The sequence below is a fragment of the Lutzomyia longipalpis genome, chromosome 2 (genome assembly GCF_024334085.1).
Source record: "Lutzomyia longipalpis isolate SR_M1_2022 chromosome 2, ASM2433408v1".
In the NCBI taxonomy this organism is placed as follows: Eukaryota; Metazoa; Arthropoda; class Insecta; order Diptera; family Psychodidae; genus Lutzomyia; species Lutzomyia longipalpis.
In genome coordinates, this window is record NC_074708.1 from 20285821 (window position 1) to 20312425 (window position 26605).

The window sequence follows — 26605 nt, forward strand, 5'->3', positions numbered from 1 at the left end:
TGGCTGCTGAAAGTTAGCGGGGCAAAGTACATAAAGAGCTGGGTGAAGGCAATGGTAAAGTTTTACTTTGTCACTTATTGAAGTCTTTGAGAGCAACGTATCTACCGATATTACATACCTTTATGGATTCTACATGTACGATAAATTTTCCTAGCAACTTTATATAGAATTGCGGAACTCTTTGTAAGTAAAGGCTTTGTTTTGTGGCAGTTGCGTATAAATAGACTGCACGGTATTAATTAAATGGAGGGGGAGCTGTAGAAAACCTAATTAAATTGTAATTAAAAGAGGGCAAAAACTTTAATTGATATTTAAAGTATCTGCTGGATTTCTCTGTGGAAGAGAATGATTCTCTTGGAAAATGTGCCATCAAGTGTTTCATAATCGCTATTTAATTTCAACTCTACATTTGAGAATTTTATTATACATTTTAAACTGCTCTCCTCGGATTTTCTTCTTTACGTATGCATACGTATAAAAATAATTTAAATGAAGTTATTTCATGCTAGAGTTTCACTACATTGAGGATCAAAGGTAAATGCTTGGTAATTAACGAAGTATATCCAATGAATTTTAATGAAAAATGTCTCATTACTTTATATAAAAAAAGAATTTTTTTTTAGAAAATACATAATATAGAACAAAAAATATCTGGATGTTAAAAACTTTTTTTTTTATTTCTCCTTTTCAATTTATTCCAAATTATTTCTAAAGAACAATTTTTTAAGGTTTCGATTAATGAACCCCATCAAATTGTTTTTCTTTTAGGGAATAAAGAAATTGTTAAGAAAAATAATGTTTGTGTTATATGTAGTAAGTATGTACTTGTATATACATATATATTATATTCTTTTTTTTATATTATTCAGTCAAATCATATGAGTTTTTGCCACAATGTCAAATGATGGATCATCAATCATGCCAAGATTTAATTTGTCTGTCAGACCTCGTCCCCATATTGGCAATCAATGTTCTTTGTTCAATGGCTCTCAATAATGTGGACAGGAGCGATGTTAACTCTGTACACATATATTGACATAAAATAAATACATCGAGATTAATTCATTAAATCAAAGAGCATTAAAAAATAATTTCGGTAATTTAAAGCTGGATTCAAAGTGAACAAATAATTGGTATTTTATACACATACATGTACATGTTTCCCAAATGTAATCCTCAGATAGGCTTCACTGGTAGAATTTATGTATCAAAATTTGTTTTCTTGTACTAATTTTATATTAAAATTTTTCTATAAATTTTAAAATAGGTAAGTAGTATAACAATTTGAAAATTTGTTTATATTGCAAAGTGCAAGCCTAAACTAAGCTGGGTGACTATTATAACATACATATATTATGTTATTATGTTATACCTACATATATATGTACATATATAATATTTTTGGATTATTTCTGTTGGTAATTATATATTATAGTTTCATTAATTTTGCTTCATTCAATTTGTCTGTAAGGTATCGGAGGGGTTATAAACAAAGTTCATTTAAAAATTAAAATTCAAACAACATTTACCCTATGAGAGTCTTGTGGATATCCTGTTGGTAGGTAATGCTTCTGCATCATATTTGGAGCCAAAAGTTGTCTGAAACAAAAAAAAATTATATGTATATTGTTAATTTTATTTTTTCTATGTGTGTAAGTATTTGGCAAGTATATAAAGTAAGTGAAGTTGCCATCTTAACTATATCGTTCAAATTGCAAGACCCGTTTACAGTGATAAAGATTTGTAGTCAATGGAAAAATAGAATAAATAAAAGCCGCTGAATCAAAAGTTTTCCACCACTATTTTTTATGTAATGTTGAAAGTCCAAAATGTGCTCATACCAAGTTTGAGCCCGAGTTAAGGAACCATAAAGGTGTAAACCATGAAGTGGATCACCAATGAATAACAACGCATAAACAAACTTCTACATGTTGCGGGACACCAACTCTTATAACTGGACGCGTTATGATTGACTTTCCTACGCGAGGGATGCAAAACCTCGAAATGACTCATTCATTCATGTAGATTTTTTTTCGTTAGATAAATATCTGTTCTATCTGTACAATGTACAATTATGCAGATGGCCTTGTGACGAGGGAGGTCTTAAATTTATTTAAATGGCACAATTTAATAGAAAAGTTTGACTGTATAACGAAATTTGCTCGTCTTTTCTTTTTTTTTCATGTCTACAGAGCACATTCAATATTGCTTCCTCCCACGAAAAGTTTCTTGAGTGCTTCAGATGAGTTTTTTTTCTAGGTACGCTAAAACGGCGGCTAAAACCTTTTTTCTACCCATTAAGAAGTAAATCTGCTGAAAACTTCCTAAAACAATTATTTTAAATCATTGAATATCTCCTTATTTTGCAATTTATGTGCTTAAGTAGATTTTTTCTCGCAATTAGCCCTCATATTCGATCGTAAGAAGACATTTCTTCAATCGAAGTATTTTTATGGATATATTTTATTCTTTATCGTCAACAAAGATTCGTGGTAATGGATGGAGTACCTGATAAGAAGTCAATAAATTAATTATAGAGAATGTAACCGCAGTGTATGAACGTACACCGAAATATTTGCATTCTCTTGTTTATTTGTGGTTAAACTAAATGTTACAATTAATGTTTAAGTACCTACATATCTCACAGTTAGAGTAATTTAATTTAAAGTTGAAAAAAGGGAACAATGTGTAGTCAGTCAGCTTTCCCTTCGTCGAATGCCAAAAATAGTCCTGGCATGGGCCCGATGGGTTCGTGGAATGATTCCACACGTCTGGTTGCGGGCGAGCTTGTGCCGGTGGGTCTCTGCATCATCGATAGAGTGAGTTCAGTCTTATTTGGTGGCTCAATGTGAGCGAACGCATGGGAATAATAGTGCAGTGTTAGAGGGGACAGCAGAGACCCGAGGGTTCCGGTGGCAAGACGCTCCCCACTCATAGAGAAATCCGTGAGTGGCCATCCTCTACGGAGGAATCCCTCTCTGCGAAAAAAAGACCCTTACCACAAATGTTTCCATCATAATGTCTATATTATTATGTACTAGTAAACCTGAGCCCCCAATCACGTGTGAGCAAACTCTATTTGAAGCTATAAAAGGGGGGGGGGGCGTATATTAGTAAGGGGAAAAATAATACGGTACGCCGAAAAATTAGAGGTCTATTAAAGTATTATAAATTGCATTGATTTTTAAAGATGTCCTAAAAAATGTCAAGGTGATTTATAACCAGGTTGATGTTTATTTACAAAATAATACCTAATCATTATTGTAAATGATATACTGTTATATTGAAATAAAAATTAATCGGATGTAGTGTAATATCCTAGAAAATCAGCTTTCTTTTTAAAGCCTAAATGAAAATTTTGCTGTGTCCAAACATCATTGTGCCTCAACATGGAAATATTCAATTTTATATAATGACTGTTTTGCATTATTTTGGCCATACCCATTTAACGTAATCCCTTATAGTAAAAACAATTTAAGCCAAAAAATATCTATGTAAAGGATAATTTTTCAATTTACACCCATTTTAGTAATGGATTTCCAGAAAATTGGTCGAACATGTCAAATGGGGTGTGATAAAAATAATAATTTCACATGTTGTCACACATAGTATTGAGGTTTTCTAAATTTATATACTCTGTTATTTGAATAATACTTACAAAGAAGAGCCTGAGGGTAAACATGAAACAGAGTGAAATTTTTGCATTTTCGCCATATCTACATATTTTGAAATGCTTAAACTTCATAGGGGAGGTGATCGGGAGGTGTGGTGTTTAAATTTTAAATATTATTCCATGTCTTTCCATTTCATGAAAAGTCTCATTTTAGTGGACAATGGTGCCTGATGAAACTACGTCTGTATACACAGTTAAAATATTGTTTTGCTTAGTTCATTTATGCAAGAACATGACAAAGGAATTAGAGATTTATATGTTCGGTTCAGTCTTCTAAGGGAAGAGGGTTTCCTCCTGTTTTTGTTATATTTTGTCAACATTCGCGGTTATTTATTCGTTCAGATCTACACCGTTTGAGAACGGTTTATATTTCTTTGCACTTCCTCGTTCCTTATACTGATGGTAAGGCTCTATTGTTAAGTCTGGCAGTGTTATCCTCGATGTTGGCCACTTGCATTCATCACTTTCCTTTGTATTATAGTCCTCCAAATCTCCCTTAGCTTTAGTTCGAACAACGAAGAGAGTCTATCATGTGAATGAAGTACCCAAGTTGAATGTTTTGTACAAAATGGGATGGACGGTAGTAAGAATTTTTCTTCCTGAAATGCAACATAACGAATGAGACGAGTGTGCGAGGTAATATCACAATGCGAAACTGACTTGATGAGTGTACCACTACACTACACCACAAATGGAAAGTTTTTGTGTAGAATAACGGGTAACATATTGAGGGTGAGAAGCGAGAAGGGCTGTGAAGTTGAAAGAAAAGTTGTATGAACTATTAAAGATATATAGGTAATATAAAATATTTCGTATTGCAATGTCAGAGAAGTATACACACGAATAAAAGTTTTTCTGCCAAGTTAAGAATTCCAGCGAATCCTTTTATGACATTTCTATTCCACGGGAATAACTCTTCTATTACTATACAGTAACAAATCGTCAATACAACATGACTATACTGAACCAAGTGCGATAAAAGCAAATATCCGGGTGTTAAACGGCGTAACTAAGATACTTTCTAAAATATGAAAAGATTCGGTTGAATTGATTTACCAATTCTTGAAGCTTTCGTGAAGTCCTAATTTACTATGTTAAAGTTTAGATACTGAATTTTCATTTTTACAACTGTTTTTTCCAATTTGCTCAATACATGTCAAAGGCTAAAGAATGAATTAAAAAAAAAACCTAAAATTTCTGGATACAAATAATAATATCATTCAATATTCTGTTTAGAAGCTTACCTTTCTGTTTCTTGAGTCATAGCTCTAAAATGTGTTTTTTTTCAAGAATAAATCAAAGGTGAAACTTTTCCGGTATTTTCATTTGGAAAATATTCTTTATAAGACTTTATATGCTTCCTATTTTTTCTATCCATTCTAGTATACGGAGGGAAAGTGGTGATATATCAGAATTATTATTTAAATGTACCTAATGTTATGATTTGGAAATATACCTATCCTTATAAAGTCAGGTATAATATTAATTTAAACAACAAAATATCCTGAATTTCTTCAGATCTATCATGGATAATGGGGAGGAACAAAAAAAAATATCTTTTGTATTTTACTCCTCTTTTTATTTAAGTTGTTATATCCAGTCGGGGAATTAGCTGCCAGTTTTCAGAAAACGTCAAACAGCGTATAGAATTCTCAAGGGGTTCAGAAAAAGAAAGCCCATTTCAATCAAATGATTATTTAACAAAAGTTTTTATATGCATTTTATGTGACAAGCCAATGAAAAAACTCTGTAAATTGTTGTAGGTAGGGGAGACCGGGGTAAAAATAGTCAATTTGCATAAATCCTTATCTGCAGGATTCCCCAAGGGCAAGAAAATTTCCTCGATAGGTCATTCTTATAGGAAATTTCCTGGCCTACAACCTAGTCTCAGACCATTTTTCTCTATTTCCACGGGAAATATGAGTTTTCGAGCTTTTCCTGAACCCTTCCGCATCTGACTATTTTTAAACGCGGCGGGTAAATATAGTCACCAGTTGGCTAAATAAAGTCGGTCGAATTTTCCGACATTTCCAATGATTTTCCACCTGAGAGATTGATAGTAGTTGATAGCTAAACTTCTCACCTTTTGATTCACGACAAGGAATTTCACTTTTATACGCACTAAAACAGAGAATTTTGCGATTTTCTCAAACACGCCATTTTGCAACAAATGAATAGAAAATATGCCAAAAATTTCGATCTCCCATATGATTTACATGGGATGACTAGATCTACCCCAAGGGGTATGTTTTGATTCAAAAAATTGTAGAGAAAAATCATTAAAAGTTAGTGAAAAATACACCTTGGCAACGTTTTCTGAAGTAACCCAGCTAGTGAGAAAAATTATCAGATTGGAAAATTGCTGAAGGAAAACTTCGGAAAACGCGTTTTTCTCAATACGCAAAAGTTTGGGAAATGGGCCAAAAATCTATTTTCATTTTTAACTCCTAAAGTACTGATCGGATAACCTCCAAATTACTGTCAAAAATTATAGGTTGGTAAGGCATTGCACCCTAATTTTTTCCGATTTTTCCGATTTATATTTTGGGAGAAATTGGCATTTGAAAATTCCAAAATGACTATTTTTACCCCGGTCTCCCCTAGTGTTTGAAGCTTATATATAAATTGTATATTTGTAGAAGGTTAAATATAAAACTTTCTCGGTTCATCTTGGGAATAAAAATTACAAGAAATTACAGAACAAGTACAATGCGTAAGTGATACCTACTAACAAGTGATATACAGAATAGAAATATAATAACCAGAAGTTTTTATAAGAAAAGTTCTCGCACGTGTCAAAAATTAGCTTAGTTTTTTTTGTTATGGTTGCTTAAAAAAAAAACTGTTGTCAGTTTTAAGCTCAAAACAGCCAATTTTTTTTTGATTTACTACAACCAAATTAAAAATGCTGAAAGTTCATTAAAGGAAATCTGTTTTTTTCCGCATTTTTACCCTCTAAAGGGTCAGATAACTGGTTTTAAGGAAATGGTATTAGCTCATACGTGATTGGAGAGGCGGGTTAACTAGTCTATATAATAAAGAAAGGTCTGTTTGTTGGTAATCGTCGTTCCTTCTTTTCTATACAAATCCACACCGTTTGACCGATCGCGATGAAATTTGATACAGAGGCTCCTTATAACAGGCGATTTCAGATGTCCGTATTCATTTTCCCCCCAAAGCCCCCCTTCAGGTAGCCCCCATATAAAAATCATGCAGTTTTTCTAATTTTTGAATTTGGCGCCTGAAATGTTGTATGAAAATGATTTCTTCTCTTTGCAAATTTTTTCTTTTGGAATTGATAAGTGGCCCTAATCTACCTTTAAACCGTCACAATTTATTTTCTCTCTAAAATTTGTGCGAAGCGACAATTTACCTCGTTATGTATATGGAAACTGCACTCTGAATGAAATAATATACACCTGCTTGAAACAATAATAAGCCACGTAGATTATTTAATTTTTTTTTTCAAATTTCTAAAATCAAATCTCTAAATGGATGGCAAGTAAGAAGATATTAATGGATTTAATCAAATTGTATTCCAATATAAATAAACATAATGGGGTCCTTCAAGTTTTCGGCGAGATAAGCATTACAATCCAATGGAATTTTTTATGTAATTTACATGATAAGCACAGAAAAGAAAGGAAACGTTCACAATTGTTTGGAAAAAGTATCAACCAGCTTCCCTCAGACATAAATAATACATGAAACAAGAATGGCTGCTGTACCTTTACCATTATAACATTCTTCATTTCTGACGCAAAATACCGACCCAAATACGAGCAATGGAAATTGGGGGAAATCCTTTAAATATCTTTATTAGACACGATGCGGAATTTGTATGTTCAGCGATTTGTGCAAATTCGCAGTGAGTGTGATGTATAACACGGTAGGTAAATGAGGAGTTTGGGACCATAACTGACACCCTCTATTAAGTATTCACACGCAGAGAAATGTAAAATTTTCCATTCTTAAACAGCGACGTAAAATCACCAGAAAATCTTAGAGAATTAGGTACACTTTACTTACAGCTGGAAATGCGGTCTGTTTTTAAACATGGACAGACACAGAATTCACCTCTATTCGGTTTTCATCATAAATCTAAGATCTTTTTACCATCCTGGTACTTTATTGAAAAAGCCTAATGTACTGTGAGCCGCATAAATATTTCTGAATGAGCTCAAGGCAACAGCGGATATATGTTTTATATCAATAAAATGTTGAAGATTTAGAGGGGATTCTCAATTAAGATGATATGGAGGTTTTCTTTGATGAATTCATTTGTAAATCATTAAAAATATATTGCTTAGGTAGATATCATATTTCATGTGAATTATTGAATAGGATTGTGTGAGTCTCTAGAAGTAAATGGAAATATACATGTAATATTCGTTACATTCAATTAACTTAAAAATTTTCAAATATAATTATCGGTAAGTTAGTGTAAAATCTGTTAAATCTTTGTTTTTCTATTTCTACTGTTTATTGGTGACATCACATACGCAGGAAACCCAGGTAGCGCAAGTCTAATACGAGATACAAAAAACACAACTCAAGATTATTCTTTTCACTTTGGATAGGACATAAATAACACAAAATCTGTGTCTCAAAGAAACACAGCTAAAACCTCGATGTAAGGCACTTCCAACTTATTTGTCAATGTAATATCTAGGTATGTAATGAAAATGTAGGAGATGTAGCTAGATTTTTTTTTAAAAATCTTAACCATAACTTGTATAGTCTTTCAAGGAGGCATGTCTTCATTGAACATTAAATTCAATAAATTCTAATATAATTTTTTTTTGCAAGTTTAAGTACATACATCACATAATAGAAATAAAAAAAACCTGTTTTATCATTAATAATGATTATTTAATACATTATGGTTAATTTATAACTATGATATATCGCACGAAAAATGCGTAACACACAATTTTTTTTTAACTAATTGAAAAATTAGAAGCAACGAAAACAATTTAATGCATTATTTCAAGCAAATTGATTTTTCGTGCTCGCTCAATTGCATGCACAAAATTTGTTTACTTTTGACTTCCGGTGGGTGGTAGAATTTACAAAATTATACCTGAAATTTTCCCAGAACGGTAGGGGAATAGATGAAAGTAGCGGACATTGAATTTACCAGCATATTATAGACCTTTTTTCTGCCCCCTAGAGCATTATGCCAGGAACAGTGGCTGCGGTTTTTGTTTTCATGAACTGCAAAATCATCATGACCCCCACTGTGCGTATAAAATGAACATTTAAAATCCCATTTGACACACATAGTACAGAACGTGTGCCCCAACGGGGCACAAATAGAGCTCTCAGAATCACAATGAGGGTATAGAGGTGTACTGTACATATTACTCCCCCTGAATGCTTTATGTAAAAGTCATTACTCGATTAAATGATAAAGTTGGAAAAACTTTTTGGGTTGGTTATACAAAAAGGGTCGCACTATGAATGCATTGCACATGGAATCATGTCCTGTAATGTGTAGAAAATTAGCTACATATAGGTACAAGGAAGACTTTAAAGTTATTTGCAAAGTTATTCGACGTGGCTTAAAAATTCTCACAACCATGCGAAAAAATTGTACCCAGCAATTGAAAATTTTATTTTTATTTCCTTTTTGGATCACTCAAAGACTAATATTGTATGTCTCAGCCTGGAATAGAGAGTAATTTCTGGCACCCAAAGTATTATGAGTACACAGATACCGTTTTACTCTCCCTCTTTATCGCGTTCGAAATTGAAATTTCAAATTACGTTTTAAGGATTTCAATTTCGCAAAAAGGAACATTGGCTAAGCCATATATTATAGAATCCATTTCAAACACATAAAACAGCCCAATCATTTAGCCTTCATTAATTTTAATTGTGCACGAAAGAAAGTTGTAGCAAGGCTGTTAAATACAAATAGACTTTTTTATTTCACTCACGTTTTTCTAAATTGTCAGCAATTATGATCTCACGTCTGGGAAAAGTTTAATTCGTTGGAGGGAGAACTCCTCTTACTTTCTTCTTTCACTCTCTCGCATTTTTAAGCTCTTTTTGAGTTCTGTTAGAATGTAGGGTGACTCCTTGTAAAACATTTGTGGCATTTTATCAAATGAGTTGCAAAGTATACGCAAATTTATTAACACCAAAATAAAGATTCTTCATAAATTTTAATGAATTGCTTAGTCGGTCTTTCACTGGGTTATGAGTGTTTTCGCTTTCCATTCTTTTGATTTTTTGAATGAAATTTTGATACATAAAATTTACATTGCAATTCTAAATTAATTTTAATTTAGTGATTAAAGTGTGTGTAAAGCCAGATTTAGCAGAGCTTGCAAAATAATCCTTAGATTACTGTCATTTATTAATTAATTGAAATGTGTGAATTATTTATTATACAGAGAGATCTGTTAATTAACAAAATGTTCTCTGGAGACCGGGATCAAGTATACACTGTGATTTGGTGAATTTATACAATAAATCGATTTTATCAATATGCTTAAGTATGTGTTACACTTTCGGCACTAACGAAAATTTATAAAAAAAATATTTTAATGGTTTGTACTTTGTATATATTTTCAGACAGGAATCTAACATTTAAGTTAAGTAAGCCTAGTTTAATAGTGTTGTGGAGCATTTTGTAATATGTATAAACTTTATGTCAATTTGCAATTTTATCCAAAAATATGGAAGACTAGCTGTCAAAGAAGAGTTTATAATTTCTCCTCTTTTGCAAAGTTTCATTTGAATTATTATTGGCAACAACTTGCCCAAATCTCCCCAGTTGATCTCATTTTCCATCTCATTCCAAAATATCAATTTAGACTTCTGTGCACATCGTTATGACGCTTCTCTTACCTATTATTCATTCTATCGTTTTGCCTTTGAGTGGAGAATTTTGGAATTCTATTTCACGTTTGTCCTTTCGCATATTCCCTGAGGATATAAACTTTGCTTAAAATTCAGAGTTCACCGTACGGAAAGTCAGAGGAGTTTATCGCAAATAATTTAATTTTCAGAAATCTTCTGAATTCTAGTGAGAAAAACAGTTTGTAGATATTTAGGATGAATTGAAAGTTTAAACTTTGTAAAGCGTCGTCTACGAGTTCCGAATATTTTTTTTGATTTTATATTAACGTATGTACATATTGGAAAACTACTATGGGTGAACACTGAACAGGTAAAAAGTAGATATTCTAGGAGGATTATGTTGAGAATTTATTCTTTCTGCAATGTTCAAAAAAATCCTAGTAATATAACGAGTGAAGATTCATATTTTTGTGGTTCTTATATTGGATTACATAAGGAATCAATTTATTCATTGGATCCAGTGTGGAAATTGATTTGAAAAATATTGAGACTGACTTGTATCTTGTTAGTTTGACTCTTTCAGTGTTCTATTTCTATATCACGCGGTGTACACGCAAACATAAAACACATCTGCGTAAAAGCTTGCGAAGAATAAAGAAAAGTATACCTACGACAAGAGAAGTAGTAGGTACCTACATAGATATAAGAATGACTTTATTAAATTTTAAATCAATTAAGAAAACTTTACTGAATAACACGCGTTAGTTACGATTAACCTTTGGAATGCGGAGGCTTTGGTAGTTACGTAGAATGCGAAGGTGGGGTCGTTGAACGACCCCAAAAAGAAGGCCAATTTTCTCCCAAACTATACAACCTGGAGTTGTCGGGTTAGTGCCTATAGATCCCTTATATAGTCCTCTTGCCCCCTGCACCACAAATTCGCCACCCGGAAACATGCAGAAGAAAATATTAGGGAAAAACATTTTTTCACTCATTTTTCACAATTTCTTTTTGAGAAATTTGCCAAGAAACTGCAATTTTTTTTCACTCTTCCCCACATTCCCCTCACTTCCCGCAACGTGATAAATGGCAATATTTCTCGAATATTCTTTATTGTTTTGCACATTTACATGCATCTAATTATGTTTTATGTTGTTTATGCTCTAAAAAATTTTCCGCAGCATGACCGTTACACCAATTTTTGAATTCCCTTCTTCTACATTTTCCTTAATAACTTTTCTTGTGGTGGTCGGATTGAGCTGAAATTTTTACACAACCTCCTCAGATAACCAAGGAACTTATTTCCAAAAGATGGGAATGGTATCTTTTATATTTATGGAGATATAACACGAAATATAGCGCTGGGGTCGTTCAACGACCCCGCTCCGCATTCCAAGGGTTAAATTGAAAACTGATAAAATAAATTTGCATATTTGCTCTCTGTGCTTTACAGTTGAAAATTTAATGAAAGGTACATAATGGTGCCTACATGTTTCAAATATGATGTGATATATTTTAGAAATGCAGGACATAGTGTGTTTTTTCTTAATAGTTTTTTTATTACAAGATCCATCTATTTAGATAATTTCCCTTTTACCTCATATTGAATTATATGCCTGTTTTTTTTTTAATTTTCGCAAAATTTGACACCAAGGTGTCTAAAAAAAAACAATTTTTATTCGAAATTCATAGCATTAGGAAATTTTTGAATACTTCCTTTAAGCGAATTCATTTGCCTTTTATGAAATTAAAAACTTTGCTTTTACCGAGCGTACAATGAACAAATCTGTGTCGGTCATTATTTTACCGTTTAATTGACAAAATAATACTAGTCCACTTACGTATTCAGTTCTAAATCCAATCGGAATTTGTGATTGAAAGCTTTAATCAGTAGCGATGTCCTATGGAAATGCTTTCCAGTCTGAAAAGAAAGAGAAGATAACGCTATAAAAATGTTGCGAAAATAGGATATTCAGTGATTATTTGTATATATACTTATGTACTTATAGAATACATAGTATGTAATTAATTAGTATGAGTTACGCGAGTATATCGACTTTTAAGAATAACGAGAACTTTATATATATTTCACAAAATAAAGTAAGAGTAAAAGTAAATATTCATAAAAGTTTCCTAAAAGGAAAATATGTAAATTTTCGGTTGAGATGCTAAACATGGCTTCAAAAAGAGAGTGAAACAAAAACTTTGTCGTGTTACATACTGAAAGTATGACAATGGCAACTTTTAACATGTTTGACAATATGGAACCTTATCTATTCATTGGTACTCTACACATGTACATACATATGCAAATACTAAGTATGCGTTATAATATATAAACTTAAATTATTATATAGTTTATGATAGAAAGACTCTTTATAATACCGGCCAAAATATCATTTATATTTATCATTTTTTTTTTCATATTCTTTATCTAAAATACAGTAGTTTGAATTGGTTAAAAAATAATGAAGGAAAAACTGTATACCTACTACTAAGGATTTGTAATCTTTTATCTCTCTCCTACTGGAAACATTTTTCTCGGTACGTAAAATAAATGATGAATAAATCAATCTGAATTTAAAAATGTACGGGTAAGCTGACCAAGCTTACGAGAGCTGTGTTTCTTTCAGTGTACCAATTTTGTGAGAGCAAACTAGAACGCGAATTTGTTTAAATACGCGCAAAGTGGGGAAAAGTAGAAAAGTCATCCCCCAAGAAATCTTTAAAACGCCATATCTCGGGAACGGCTCCATAGATTTTCGAGTTTGAGCTATCGTTGGAAAGGTCTTAACCTCAACTATAATATATTAAAATATGAAGTAAATCGATAATGGCATTTTCGAAATATTCGAGTTCGAAATTTTCGAAAACTTTGTTTTTGTCTTTAGCGCCTCTTGCGGTCATTTTTCGAAGTTGCAATGTTCTAGACATTTGTAGGGTTTCACGAAACCTTTCATTTGCGCTTGAGTTTATCAAGATCGGACTTGTAGAACCCGAGATATGACATGCTAACTTTGGAAGGCTATATCTCGAGAACGGCGACATAGATTTTCTTCATTTTTGGCATGGACCTAGATAATATAGTCAGCTATAACATATCAAAAAATGAAGCAAATCGATAATGGCGTTTTCGAGATATTCATCGAAAACTCATCGAAAATTTTGTTTTTGATTTTTGGCCCCCTAGCGGTCACTTTTGAAACTTCGTATGTTCTAGAAAGTTGTAAGGTTTGTTGAGATCTTTCATTTGACCCCGGGTTGATCAAAATCGGTCAAGCCGTTTTCGAGTTATGGTCGATTTTCGATGAAAAATTGTGGCGGCCATATTGACTAAACGGCTTGACCGATTTTCGAAAATGAGGTATCGTTGGAAAGGTCTTGATGGCCCCTACAACATATCAAAATTTCAGACCTCTAGCTATAATAGGAGCTGAGATATAGCGAAAAAAAAATTTTGAGGTTATCCAAAATGGCGGACGGGGGGGTGGGGGGTAAAATTTGACGTCATAATCGGACGTCTTCCAGTCGACTTTTAAACTTTGCCGTTTACCGCAAGTCTCTATCTATTACCGTTCTCTCGCAATTTAGTGTTATACTACGGACGGACGGACGGCCGGCCGGCCGGCCGGCCGGCCGGAAAAATTTTTTTTTTGGCGCATACGTTTTTTGGAATGTGGGGACCCTAATTCGTGCTCATCCCAAGTTTGAGCCCGATCTGACGACTTTCGATTTTGCTCGGTACACAAAAGCTGTGTCTGAAAGAAACACAGCTAAAATATTGAGGAAGACGTATAGATGTCAGGAGAAATGAGTAGGTTGTAACTTTTAAATGGATCAATACTAAAAGCAATACCAACGCCCCTACAAGAATTATACATTATCTTCTAATTTCTCTCAAATTAAACCATACAGTATGATGGTTAAAAAATTAGTGTTATTTTAATATATTAATGGATATTAACAAACTCTTGAAGATGCGCGTGCTTAAATTAAAAAAAAAACAATCTTGTTTTTGGTTTAAGTCGATATCTCAATATCTATAGCCACATCATAGATATCAAATTGTAAGTAAGAGCGTCTGGTTTTCATCTCAAATAAACTCAAAATCATCAATAACAGTAATGTGTGTTTTACTTTAAAGAAAATTGCTATAATACTTGAATATTCGGTAGCATAAAATCGGAAAATAATATATTGAAAAACATATTCCATAACTAAATGATCTGATGAAGAGCGAGTAAAATATATTTCTTTGAAAAATGATGGACTACTTTTAAAGACTTTTTAGAATTCTTCGAGTGTTTTCTGTTTATATCATAGTGTCTGCCATTTTTTTTTTATTATTCACGCAAATCAATATCAAGTCGTATCCTTAAAAAATTTTAACCTGAGCACGTCCCGGAAATTGCTGAAAGAAATTCAAATTTATATCTATCTGGTCAAATGGTTGTGATTCTTGTGAATATAGGATAGGTACATGATATAATCTATTCACAATTTTTCTCATTCACACATTCTTTTTTTTTCCTTAAATCGTCCTTTACAAGGGTGAGAAAAATATATGTGAAATAAAATTTAAAGCTACAATAAAAGAGCATAAATACATACATATTGATAACGAAAAACTATATTATATGTGTATCTAAATATATTGTACATATTGTACACATAGAGATAAATATGTGATCTCGTAAATACTATATTAAGCTATAATAGGTAGCTATTAGTAGTATGAGGCTATTATTTACAACTGAGGGTATTATTTCAAGATCAGCTGAAATCATTAACTTTTTGAATAAAAAATCTGCACACATGGAGATAGGAAGATCTCATGATTTCACAGTTTCCTGGACAGTTTATACTTCAAAAATTCTTCATTTAATATTAGCTCTCATAGAGTTTGAGGGAAATTATTTGTTGAAGTTAAAGAAACTGCAATAATATTATTCTGTTTTTTTTAAGGGAAGATCGTACTATGTGTGACGTGAAAAGCTAACAGTGAAAGAACATTCCCATCGGAACAACTTCTTTTCTTGCTTTCAATACAATGGAAACACATTTTCTCTTCCAGCTCTATTCAATGTTGGTCCTTTTTTTCTTTTTGATCCAACTTTTTCTGTGGAATTTTCCTACTTTTGTCCTTCGTGATATTCCTTTAGCCTCACATTGCACGTATTTACTCAAGTATTTACTCAGCCACATAGTCGAAACTGGGAAAGACATGGTGTATCAGAAATGGTTGGTTTTGTGTTATAAAATCTTGAAGTGACTGGTGTATATTTTATTATTTCGTAAATCGAACTTAACTATTTTGCCCAAATTGTGTAATTTCGTGGGCGGATGATGAGCTTTTTATGATCCAATTCAATCGTGCATAAGGACGAAATTTCACCAGGAGACATACTTATGTCTCATTCTTTTATCATCCAAATTTCTCATATCCTCTATGGGTTTCTTCACCAAAAGATATACCCCCACTAACACACCTAAATTTGCTCTATTTCGACAGGATATCCCATTATCATATTTTTATACCAAATACAAAGAAATACATAACATAAAATATGATGAAAATCCTCACAACAAAAGAATTCAAATCGCTACTTAGCCCATTTTCTTTGTTACGGAAGGATGCGCTATTGAAAACCTCTCGAAATGTTACTATATACTATAATCTCAGATCAATAAATAGTTTCGAAATATAATATCCCAATAAAATTCCCATCAGATATGATTGTAGAATATAACAGGACTCATTAAAGTTATCTTTCTTAATATTATTTTCGCATGAATTTTCATTTTTTAAAAAGGTGATACGTGGATAAATTAATACATGTTACATTACTTCTAAGTCGTTTCGAGGTTTTGTTCGCGCAAATTTTAAAGAGAAAATTAATGTCGTTGGTAAAAACCGCCTGTTATCAGTAGTCTGTGTACTAAATTTCATCACGATCGGACTAACAGTGTAAAAATGCATAGCTGAACAGACACGATATTTTAGACAGACCTTTCTTTATTATATAGATATTAGAAAGTTGGCTTGCTTTCTTCTTAACGTATAGGTACTTTTTGAACTTAAACTGTAAGGGATGGTCAGTTACAATGTTTGACACCTAAATTAATGTACCAAATCATCTTGTAAAATTTATTTTTTTTTGTTATTAAAAATACATAGGTAAAAATTAATATTCACGCACCTCATTCGCATAGCAACAAACACTTAAGCAAAAGTGCAATAAAATGGAGTTGGTATTCACTTACAGGAGAAATGAACGAACATTAACAAAGTGAAAAAGTTATGAGGTCAATATAATATAAGTAGATGCGAAAAGTTAGTGAGACAATTCTGGGGTGATGCAAAAGAAAGCATACATTGGAATGAATCTTTAATAAGACAACCAGATGTTTCAACCGTGCAATGTCACAGTGAAACATCTCCGTCGTCCACTGTGCTTTCTTTCTCAACTACCCAAGGCTGTTACCAGTGAGCATAAAATAGAGGATAATCACGGGGTGTTGAAGAAACACAAGTTTTACTTCACGGATTATCGTGGTAAGATATCATTGGCACAATTCACAGAATAAGTAGACACTTCTCCGCCAGTTATGGCATCAACTCAAGAGCTATTGTATTATATCTGTTAAAATATAAATTTAAAAGACTTAGCAACATTTCTTGTGATATTTTTGGAAAAAATAATGTCAATGCATGAATGTGAAAATTTAAAGTCAAATGGATTTCAAAATAGGTACTTTTTTTTTACAAAATCAATAGAATATGTACAAGTTACCCTTGTCTACATAATTTTCTGGATTTTAATTAAATTGTTATTCCAAACACAAATTGACATGTTCTATGATTTCTTTACGAATTTAATCTGATACATGAGTTGCTGAGCAATTGCTATTTTTGGTCAATTTATTGCATAAATATAGATTAAAGCAATTGCGAATACGGAAGATAATTGAATAAACGCGGTTGAGAACAGATGCTTCAGTTCTGAAAATGAACTAATACATATGAGGTGCAATTTGCAAATTTTCCCGCACGAAATTAGTATGAAGTGAGTGCACATGTTGAAAACATTTCGTATTTTCGTATATGCCATGGTAAACAGCGGAACCGCAAATTACACCAGAAACTTCTGTGTCTGCTCCCTTGATGCCATGCTCCGGGCACTTTCCATCCCCACTCACACAACCACTATTGCTGCTAAAGGCATTTTATGGGACCGTAAATGAGCGCTGGGGCTACTGATTCACGAAAATAGATCAATGACCCTACACGCATTTCGCATACAAATTGTTGACACAACCCCGAGACAACATCATTCGAATCTTGTTGTGTTTTACAGTATGGATCTTTAATGGTATTTTGGTATAAGCTATAAAACATAAAATGTAATTTTGCAAGTGTGAGATGTACAAAATTTACTCTAATTGTAGCTAATTTTAGGTTACAGACTATCATTTTAAGTAAAGTCGAAAAATTAGTATTTTACAAAAGAATAACAAAAGATAATTATTTTAGGAAATTAATGTGGATTTCAAGTGAGCCTCATTATTTGAAAATTATTTGGGAACTTCCAATTAATTTATACTTTATTTATAATATAAAAGATTGCTTGCGAATCTTTCAATCATTGTTTAGCATTTTTTTTAAACATAGGTATGTAATCCAATCAAATTTATGAGAATAATGATTACGGTAATGAGAAAAATAGAAACTTAAGAAAAGTTTTGTATTATTCTCGATAAGAGAAAGTCTCATAGAATTAAGGGATAGGTAGGCATCCATCTATTTCTCGCGTACACATGTACTAATAAGGAAAATGTGAGACTATAATCGAAGGAAGAGAAAGAGAAAATTGAGTGGTAAGTAGCAGAAAATATCAGACCTGTCATAAATTTGCAAATGAGATGGGTAAAGTTTTCATTTTGTGTTTCTGCAAATCCTATAGTCGCGAGTTGTAGGTATATGAGTTTTGTACCCACTATCTGTGAATAATATTGTTCTACTCTAATACAACAACCTTTCACATAGAAAATACATATTCAGATAAAACGATTTTTATAGGTTATTTTATTATATTGAAATCACATCGAAGCGATTTTGGACCAAGAGTAACCTATTCTGGTCAGTTTTATGCATATGGAACTACAACCAAAACCGATTAATATATGTAGTAAAAATGTAATTTTACATTTTACTTCCAGTTTCATTGTGTATCTACCAAAAGTAACTAAAGGGAAAATTTTAAGTGTGTTGATGATTATTAGGTATCTAATTTTTAGTTCAAAATATTTGAAAGAATATTCTTCATTACGAATTTCAATGTAAAGAATTCCAAGGCTTCTAAAACTTTGAATTTGTCGTCTAAAGTATCTTCCTAAATTTTTAAGAAGAAAAGTATATTTTTTATATACATGTAATTTATAATTTAGTTAATTTATTGATTATAATGATAATAAAAATAACAATAGTATGTCATTATATGTAAAAATATTAATAATTTCGAAAGAAGATATTTAAATGTATTTTTTATACATATCTGTTTTTTTTATAAAATGGAATTTATTTTTTTTAAGAAATGACGCTCGTACTAATTTACAATAATTACAATAGTCGAAATATCAATATATAGAAATGTATGTAGCTTATATTAACAGAAGAACAATTTGGTTCACCCGTACCCTACGTCATTTTCTTTACATCTATTTAGCGTCTGATTTTTTGATGTGCTCCACACGAATGTTATGAGACAAAAGAGATTGTCTTCTTGGTGTAACTGAGTTATAATAACAATGGTAATATAATGAAGTTGAAAATCATGATTTCAAAAGGCTTTTATTACAGTTTATATGCTCCGTATATACGCCACCCTCGCGAGATCACACAAAATGGCACATAGGTGGGAGGAGATCTCAAGTCAAATTCAGTGCGTAGTGTCGTCACAATAAGTACCAGAGTTCCCTTTTTTATCACCTCTCAACATCCCCTTTCCGTTTCGAACAAGACTATAATTATCACATGCTTGATCCCAAGCGACTAAAACTGCGGTGTAGGCCATTCACAAGATGGTACAACACCCAAGAAAAGTATACATACTCGAGGAGAAGTTTATAAGTTCAAAAGGCCACAAGAGAACACTGAAATGAAATTGAGGCAATTTCGGAAATTTCTCCGTATATATTCCTCATATTCAATGGTATTCTGGAGAAATTCAATACGTACATACATATGTGGGAAAAAGATAAAATTTTTCATGTTAAATCTCAACCTCTCGTCACCCACGTATTCTTCCAACAACATATCTTTGTACATACGCATATATACACTAACTCTTAGAAACCATTTTCTTGATTATTTATCCGACTCAAAAGAAATGGTATATTGGTTTTGAATAGTACACAATATGTACATAAATTTGCAATTTGTACAATACATACATAAGTATGTACAAATATCGTTTACATATCTAAATGGTATATTATATTCATTTGTTAAACATTATAATTTTCACAGAAAATATTAGGTAAATATTTTTTTTATTAATCAGATAAACTAAGTCATCTAAAGTAAATTTATGGGTGCAAAAGAGATTATAAAAATAAATAATTAAAATACCGAAAGTCTTGTAACTATCGGTTATAATGTGCTGGATCGATATTGAATCAAGCTTCATTTGAAACAAAGATATATTTAATCCATCTTTTCAGTTTAATCTTTCATTGGAGGCGAAATTTTATTGCAGGAGTTAGTCTATGTGCTGAGATGAAACGAGAAAATTATAATGGACACACAGAGAAGCGCAAGTGTAGATTGAAGTCTATATTGATTTAGTTGGTATTCCATATTTGTGTAAATACCATTCGTAAATATCATCGTAAGAAAAAAAGTTTAACTTCTACAATGTACCATAAAGACATTACCATATTATAAAAAAAGATGTAATTATTATTTTATTTGGTTTTACCGACTTCACGGATATATTTATGGTTCTTCACGATTTTTCTGCTTTGAAAATTTAATATTCCTACACATGAGTTTTCTAGAAAATGAATTTTCATTGAAGATTTTTCAGCTGTAATTGCAAAAGATAATTAAAATACTAATAAACTTTTACTTAGTTTCTTGAAACTATAATCATAAAATTTAATTCTACAGTCCTATGACACAATATAAGTTTTAAATAATATATCGCATAAATAATAATGACGTGGAATACCAACTCCCATAGCGTCTGGGAGTTTCCACTTTCTATGCTATGAAATCTGCATCAGAGACACTGAGCCTCTTCCATGAGATTCTTTACCGTGTGGTATAAGGGAAAAGAAATAAAATCGTCAAGTTGATGGTTCTGAGATACCAAGGGAATTGAACCATCAGTTGCGGTTTTGCATGTTTTTAACGGTTGAATAATTCCATCGACGGCCAAATCTTATTAGATTTGCGAAGCACAGTCCATGTAAAAATAACGAAGCGTTTTTTTTTTATATAGCACCCCTCTGGAGCAGTTCCTTCGTTTACTCTTACACATTTCAGAACGCGAATTCTCGTCAGTCCAAAGCACTATGTGCTATCTCACAGTCATGCTATTCTCCCAAACACAGCGAAGAGCCCCAGTGTGGCTCAATTAATTTTGTTTGGATGAGGATTTAGGTTTTACCAAGCACGAAGCACTCAATTTAATTTTACCATCGTCGTCATCGTCATTGATTTCATCGCATATCGTGTTTGCCATCCACTCCTGCAATACCGATCATTTCTGTTGTCTCAAATGGTTTATGTTCCTCTATTTACCATCCACGTTTTCGTTACAGAAAAGGTGAATTTAATTGAATTTTTGATCTCAAATGCAGGTTATCTAGTCAAATTATAAAATACTGCTAAGTAAAGGACAAATCATGAGTTGTGGATTCTTTGATTATTTATCAATATTGTCCCGATTGTTCTCTGAATATATATTTCAATATTGTCCCAATTGTTCTCTGAATATACATATAAAGTTGAAAAGTTTGTCTGTCTGTGGCACATGAACTCCTCCGAAACGGCTGGGCCGATCTTGATGAAATTCGGTATGGGGGTAGAGGGGGTCAATCTCAATACGAGTTGCAAGCGCTACATGGAATTCCGCCCCAACCTCCCTTTCTAGCGCCCCCATACAAAAATTGATTTTTTTCCCATTTTCTACCTGCTGAAGGGTCAGATAACAGGTTTATTTATTTTTTTAATTGTTCGGGGTAGGTACCGTATTATTCATCCCCCTTAATAATATATGTATATCCCCTTTTATAGCTTAAAATGTAGTTTGCTCACACATGATTGGGGGCTGGGGTAGAAAGTAAATAATAATATTGAAAAATCTGAAAATATATGAAATACAAATAAATATATAGGTATAATCTACAGAAGTTTAGGCAAAGAGATTTTGAGGAAAGTTTTTGCACTCTGCATTAAATTAAAAAAAAAAAACAGTTAACTAGTTAAAGGATATACTATATATAGCTTTTTGAGTAACTTTAATCTTTAAATTTCTGAATCGTTAGCAGCAGAGTTAATAAACAAAAACAATCAAATTCCTTTTCTTGTAAGAAATCACTCCCTCATTTAATAATTCTAATCCATGTTATTATTATGTATTTGTGGGAATGTAAGTAGATGAGCGGAGGTTTTTGTGGAGGAGGCGGAAAGCTTTCATGTTTTCATTGCTAAAATATGCCAATCATCAATCAAAATGCCATAGTATAACATCCTCTACAAAAATAATACAAGAAAATAATAACACAGTTCACCCACCATCGCGCCGACGAAAACTATCTATTAGGGAAAAGTTGTGGGATGGACTTTCCTTATTTGTATATTTTTGCTTGTATAAGATTTTATGGAAGGAGAAACTTTTAGAGACGAAGAATGGGGATTTCCTGTAACGAGAAATTCAGACACATTTAATTCGAATGACGCCATTTTCTTATATTCTTTGTATTGCTAATGAATGCTATTAACATTTTTTATGTTGTGCTTAATGCGACATTTTTCAACCTCTTGTCTACTTGAACAAATTTCTTTTTTTTATATACATATATGACGAAAAATAAAAAATCAATGAAATAATTTTTTTTGCACATTTTTTTATTTTATTCGTGCTAATTTGTATTATATGTACCTACTATGCTTGAGCTTAAGAAAACGGCTTTCTATTTGATAAGATAGCTGTGTTAGAAAAAGAAACACCAGCTAAAAGATTTTATACATGCCATATGACTTTAATAAATTATTTGAGTTCTTCCTAAAAGCAAAAAAAGATGAAAATGTATAGAACTCCTATATATGTATATGTACGTATGTATGAAATCTTCTTGATATGGGATAACGTAAATATTTGCAATTAATTAGACGAGATAAGTGTTACACATCACTTGTGCAGTGTTGTGGGAATCCAAATATAATTCCCAGCTACGGTGAATTATTAATGAACCAATCTTCGCGTCTGAGTGTGTGGATTGCGAAAATTTATACGACTAGTGGTTAAAGGTGTTTAACCAAGTGCTACATCCGTCGTTAATCCCACCCACCATCCGCTTCGGGAAGCGCACCTCGTATGGATAAACGGTCTCACATAACCTAATTGCGAATGGGATTTTACTTAATAATTAAGTAATTTCGTGTATGAGATATTTTATATCAACCCTCTCACCACATGTACCCCAAACCAAGTCAATCCTGCTTGCAGACCCTTTCACAACTTACATGGTGAATATGTGTCTCACCTTCGAAAGTAGAGAACAATTCGTATTTGTGCTAGTACAGGGTGCGTCTAATATTCTTAGAAGCATGGGGGGGACGAGGTAAAGTTGGTGTTTTTGAGATTATATTGAGGTTGTGCGAGGTTTCAGCTATCTAATCTCGTGGAGAGTAAGTTGTCTCAAAGAACTAATATATCATGCAAAACCTCTGTGGCGCCAAAGAAACACCACTTGCCCTCCACATAAACCATTTTCACCGCCAAAACTTCCCTCTAGTATATGGGTAACACTCTTCAAAATATATTACATAATGTATATTGGTTATATAGCGAAAAGTCTAAAGTGGAATTTCATCCTCCATAGTATTATCGTCACGCACCAATGAGGTTGGTTGGAAATGAAACAAAACTCCCATTGAAATTACCTCAAAAACCTTTTCTGGGTTATGCGGAAAATTTACCCATCAAGCCCTGCATTACAGTGAAGAATCTGGACCCAATTTATAATCGACAGTGAATGAAATTTGTGCTGTTCGCTTTAATTAATTAAGAACGGAATTTCTCGGAAGTAATCAACAATGCGAAAATGCTGTACGTACAACGTATATATTTAATTAATGAAACAAATTCAACACTCTATAAAAGCAAATTAAATCTATCTACGTAGATACATTCTCAGAGAGTTTTCAAAGTGTAATTTATGAATTAACCCAAGCGTTTCCTATTCATCTGGAACACCTTATCATAATAAGAAAGACAAGCAGCCCGAGCAGTACAGGTTATATTGTGGCATAGCCTTCATTGGTATGAGATTAGATTGTGATTATACAGTGCTATTTCGCAATATATAATATTCTTAAATCTTTATTTTCAGTCAATATTGGAACTTTGCCAAAACACCAAAAATTAAAAAAAAAATGTTGATAGCATTCTTGATAAATACAAAAAAATTGTTAAAGACAATTTTGGAATATTCAAAAATGTCTAAAATGTAACACGTAGTATTTCAGGCACCACTGTATTAAAGGTTGTCCCATTATGATTCGAACTATTAGTTGGTGTTCCACTTCGTGGCCAACACCAAGTATTGTAATCGTCGGATTTTCCGACCACCTCAGATCGGGCTCAAACTTGGTATGAGCACGTTTTAGACATCCCACATTACGAAAATGGTGGTGGAAAATTTTTGATCCGGCCGGCCTGCCGGCCTGCCGTCCGGGACTCTAAACTTTGCCTTATATCTCGAGAACGGTAACAGATAGAGACTTCAGGTTTGAAGTTTTCTATAGAAATGTGGGTGTAAAATTTTGTTTTTTCACATTTTCAAAATCCAAGATGGCCGCCGTCCGCCATTTTGAACTACTGTCAACCACTTCCCTTATAGATAGAGGTCTGAAATTTTAGTATATTGTAGAGCTCAGTGAGACGTTTTCATCGATAATTCATACTTGAAAATCGGTCAAGCGGTTTAGCAAATATGGGGACCTAAAGCAAAAAGTGTTTTTTCAATATAACTTGAGAACGGCTCGACCGATTTTGACCATCTTGGTATCAAATGAAAGGTATTGAGAAGCCCTACATCTGTTTAGAACATTTCAAGTTTCAAAATCATCCGCAAGAGGCGCTAAAAACAAAAACAAAAATGGCCTAACTTTAAGGAGCAATATCTCCCAACATCTGTTATCGTTTTCCTTTAAATTTTGATATGTTGTAGTCTGACTCATTATCTTTCACCAGTCCGAAAATGAAGAAATTCTATGTCTCCGTTTAGAAGATATAGCCATTTGAAAAATTCTTGAATTTGAAAAGTTCTAAGAGCCATAACTCTTGAACGGCTTGTCCGATTTTGCTCATCTTAGTACCAAATTAAAGGTTTTGCAATTCTCTACAACTTTCTAGAACATCAGAACCCTCTAGAACCATTCCTTCGAGACAAAAAATGCCAAAAACTGTTTTAGTAAAACAAAAAGTCGCCATTTTGTGTTCTGGAGATGACCTTGAAAATTATTGAAATTTATGTCAATTTATAGCCTGTTTTAATACCTTTCCAAAACTAGTCAAGAAATTTCTATAGGTCTTATAGAAACAAAGATATGACCATTTTTATCCATCAAATTGCCGAATTTTACAAAAATAAATCTAATTTGTCTACTAATTCTGCTCACAAATCGCATTACAACGCATAAACAAACTTATACACGTTGTGGGACACCAACTCTTATAACTGGACGCGTTATGATTGACTTTTGTTTATAAAGTAATCAAATTGAGTTTGCGAAAGGGGACAGCAATTTGTGTGCTGTGAATATTCATTCAATAAGACAAAAGGAATGAAGTAATGAAGTATATAAGCAACAAAATTATATTAATATTATTGGGAGAGATGTACTTCAATGAGAAATACTAATTTGGTTTAATCATAACTCCATATACGAATATTAAAAAAAAAATGTAAGTATGCTGTGTACGATCAAACATTTCCTGGTAATAAAAAAGACAAGGTTATAGTAACTAAGAGCTATCATCGACAGGCCCAAAAAAAAATGTTTACTCATGTGGTGGTCGAAGAGTGGATTAACACCAAACGCTTTGGAAATAAACGCCTGGGTATGAGGTGTATATCAGATGGGAAGCCAAATAGATTCTCCAATTGGAATGCAAGATTCGAGTGGAGATAGGGTAGTATGTGGTGGCAATAATACTCGAATACTCTTTATGTATCTTCAAACCAAACCTTCCCACATGGTGTACAGTACATATATTAGCTGCTCAGCAGGAACCTTTAATTGACTTTGGGAAATGATCAAGAATGGTGGAAAAGTGGACAGTTTGATGTGATATCGTTTGCTGGTGTATACTCTGAAGAATGAAATTCTTCATCAAGTGGCTGCCATGATATAAATTCAATTACACACATAGTAAGAGGATACGGTTGGCATTTCCTCATTTACGTGCCAATTTTGGGGTAAGAAGCGAAAAGAAGAGATGAAGCACACTTTTTCCGGTGCCTTTTTTCATTAAAGCTCTTACTACTTTACCATTAGACTTTCTTATTTCTTCGATTGCTTACATGAAAATGAAGAGAGGAATTAAGTAAATGTAAAACACCCTGTATTTTGCTCTCTTATCAGTTTCATTGGACTTTTGCAATAAAAATAATGAAATTTAATTTTTTTAATACAATATTTATAGGCAGTGCTGTGGTAGATACGGAGAGAGACAGACATGTTTGCGAGAGCAAGCAAAGCTCTGTGCTCAGAGATGGGAGAAAGTAGTGGTGGAGATAATGAAATAGTTAAATAAAAGAAATATTTTTATGAACTTGATATAAGAAGTGAAATTAGTGAATTTTTAAAGTTGATTTAATATAAAT

General features: G+C 32.6%; 1 protein-coding gene across 1 annotated transcript in view; it reads right to left on the bottom strand.

Moving 5' to 3' along the window:
- Positions 1–26605, bottom strand: part of LOC129789294 (disintegrin and metalloproteinase domain-containing protein unc-71) — a 260875-nt gene that overhangs the window by 42297 nt on the left and 191973 nt on the right. Inside the window, exons 5-6 of the mRNA XM_055826003.1 lie at positions 12325–12404; positions 1530–1599 (exon numbers count right to left, since the gene is read on the bottom strand). Coding sequence (XP_055681978.1) covers positions 1530–1599; positions 12325–12404 — 150 coding nt within the window. The remainder of the gene's footprint in view (positions 1–1529; positions 1600–12324; positions 12405–26605) is intronic.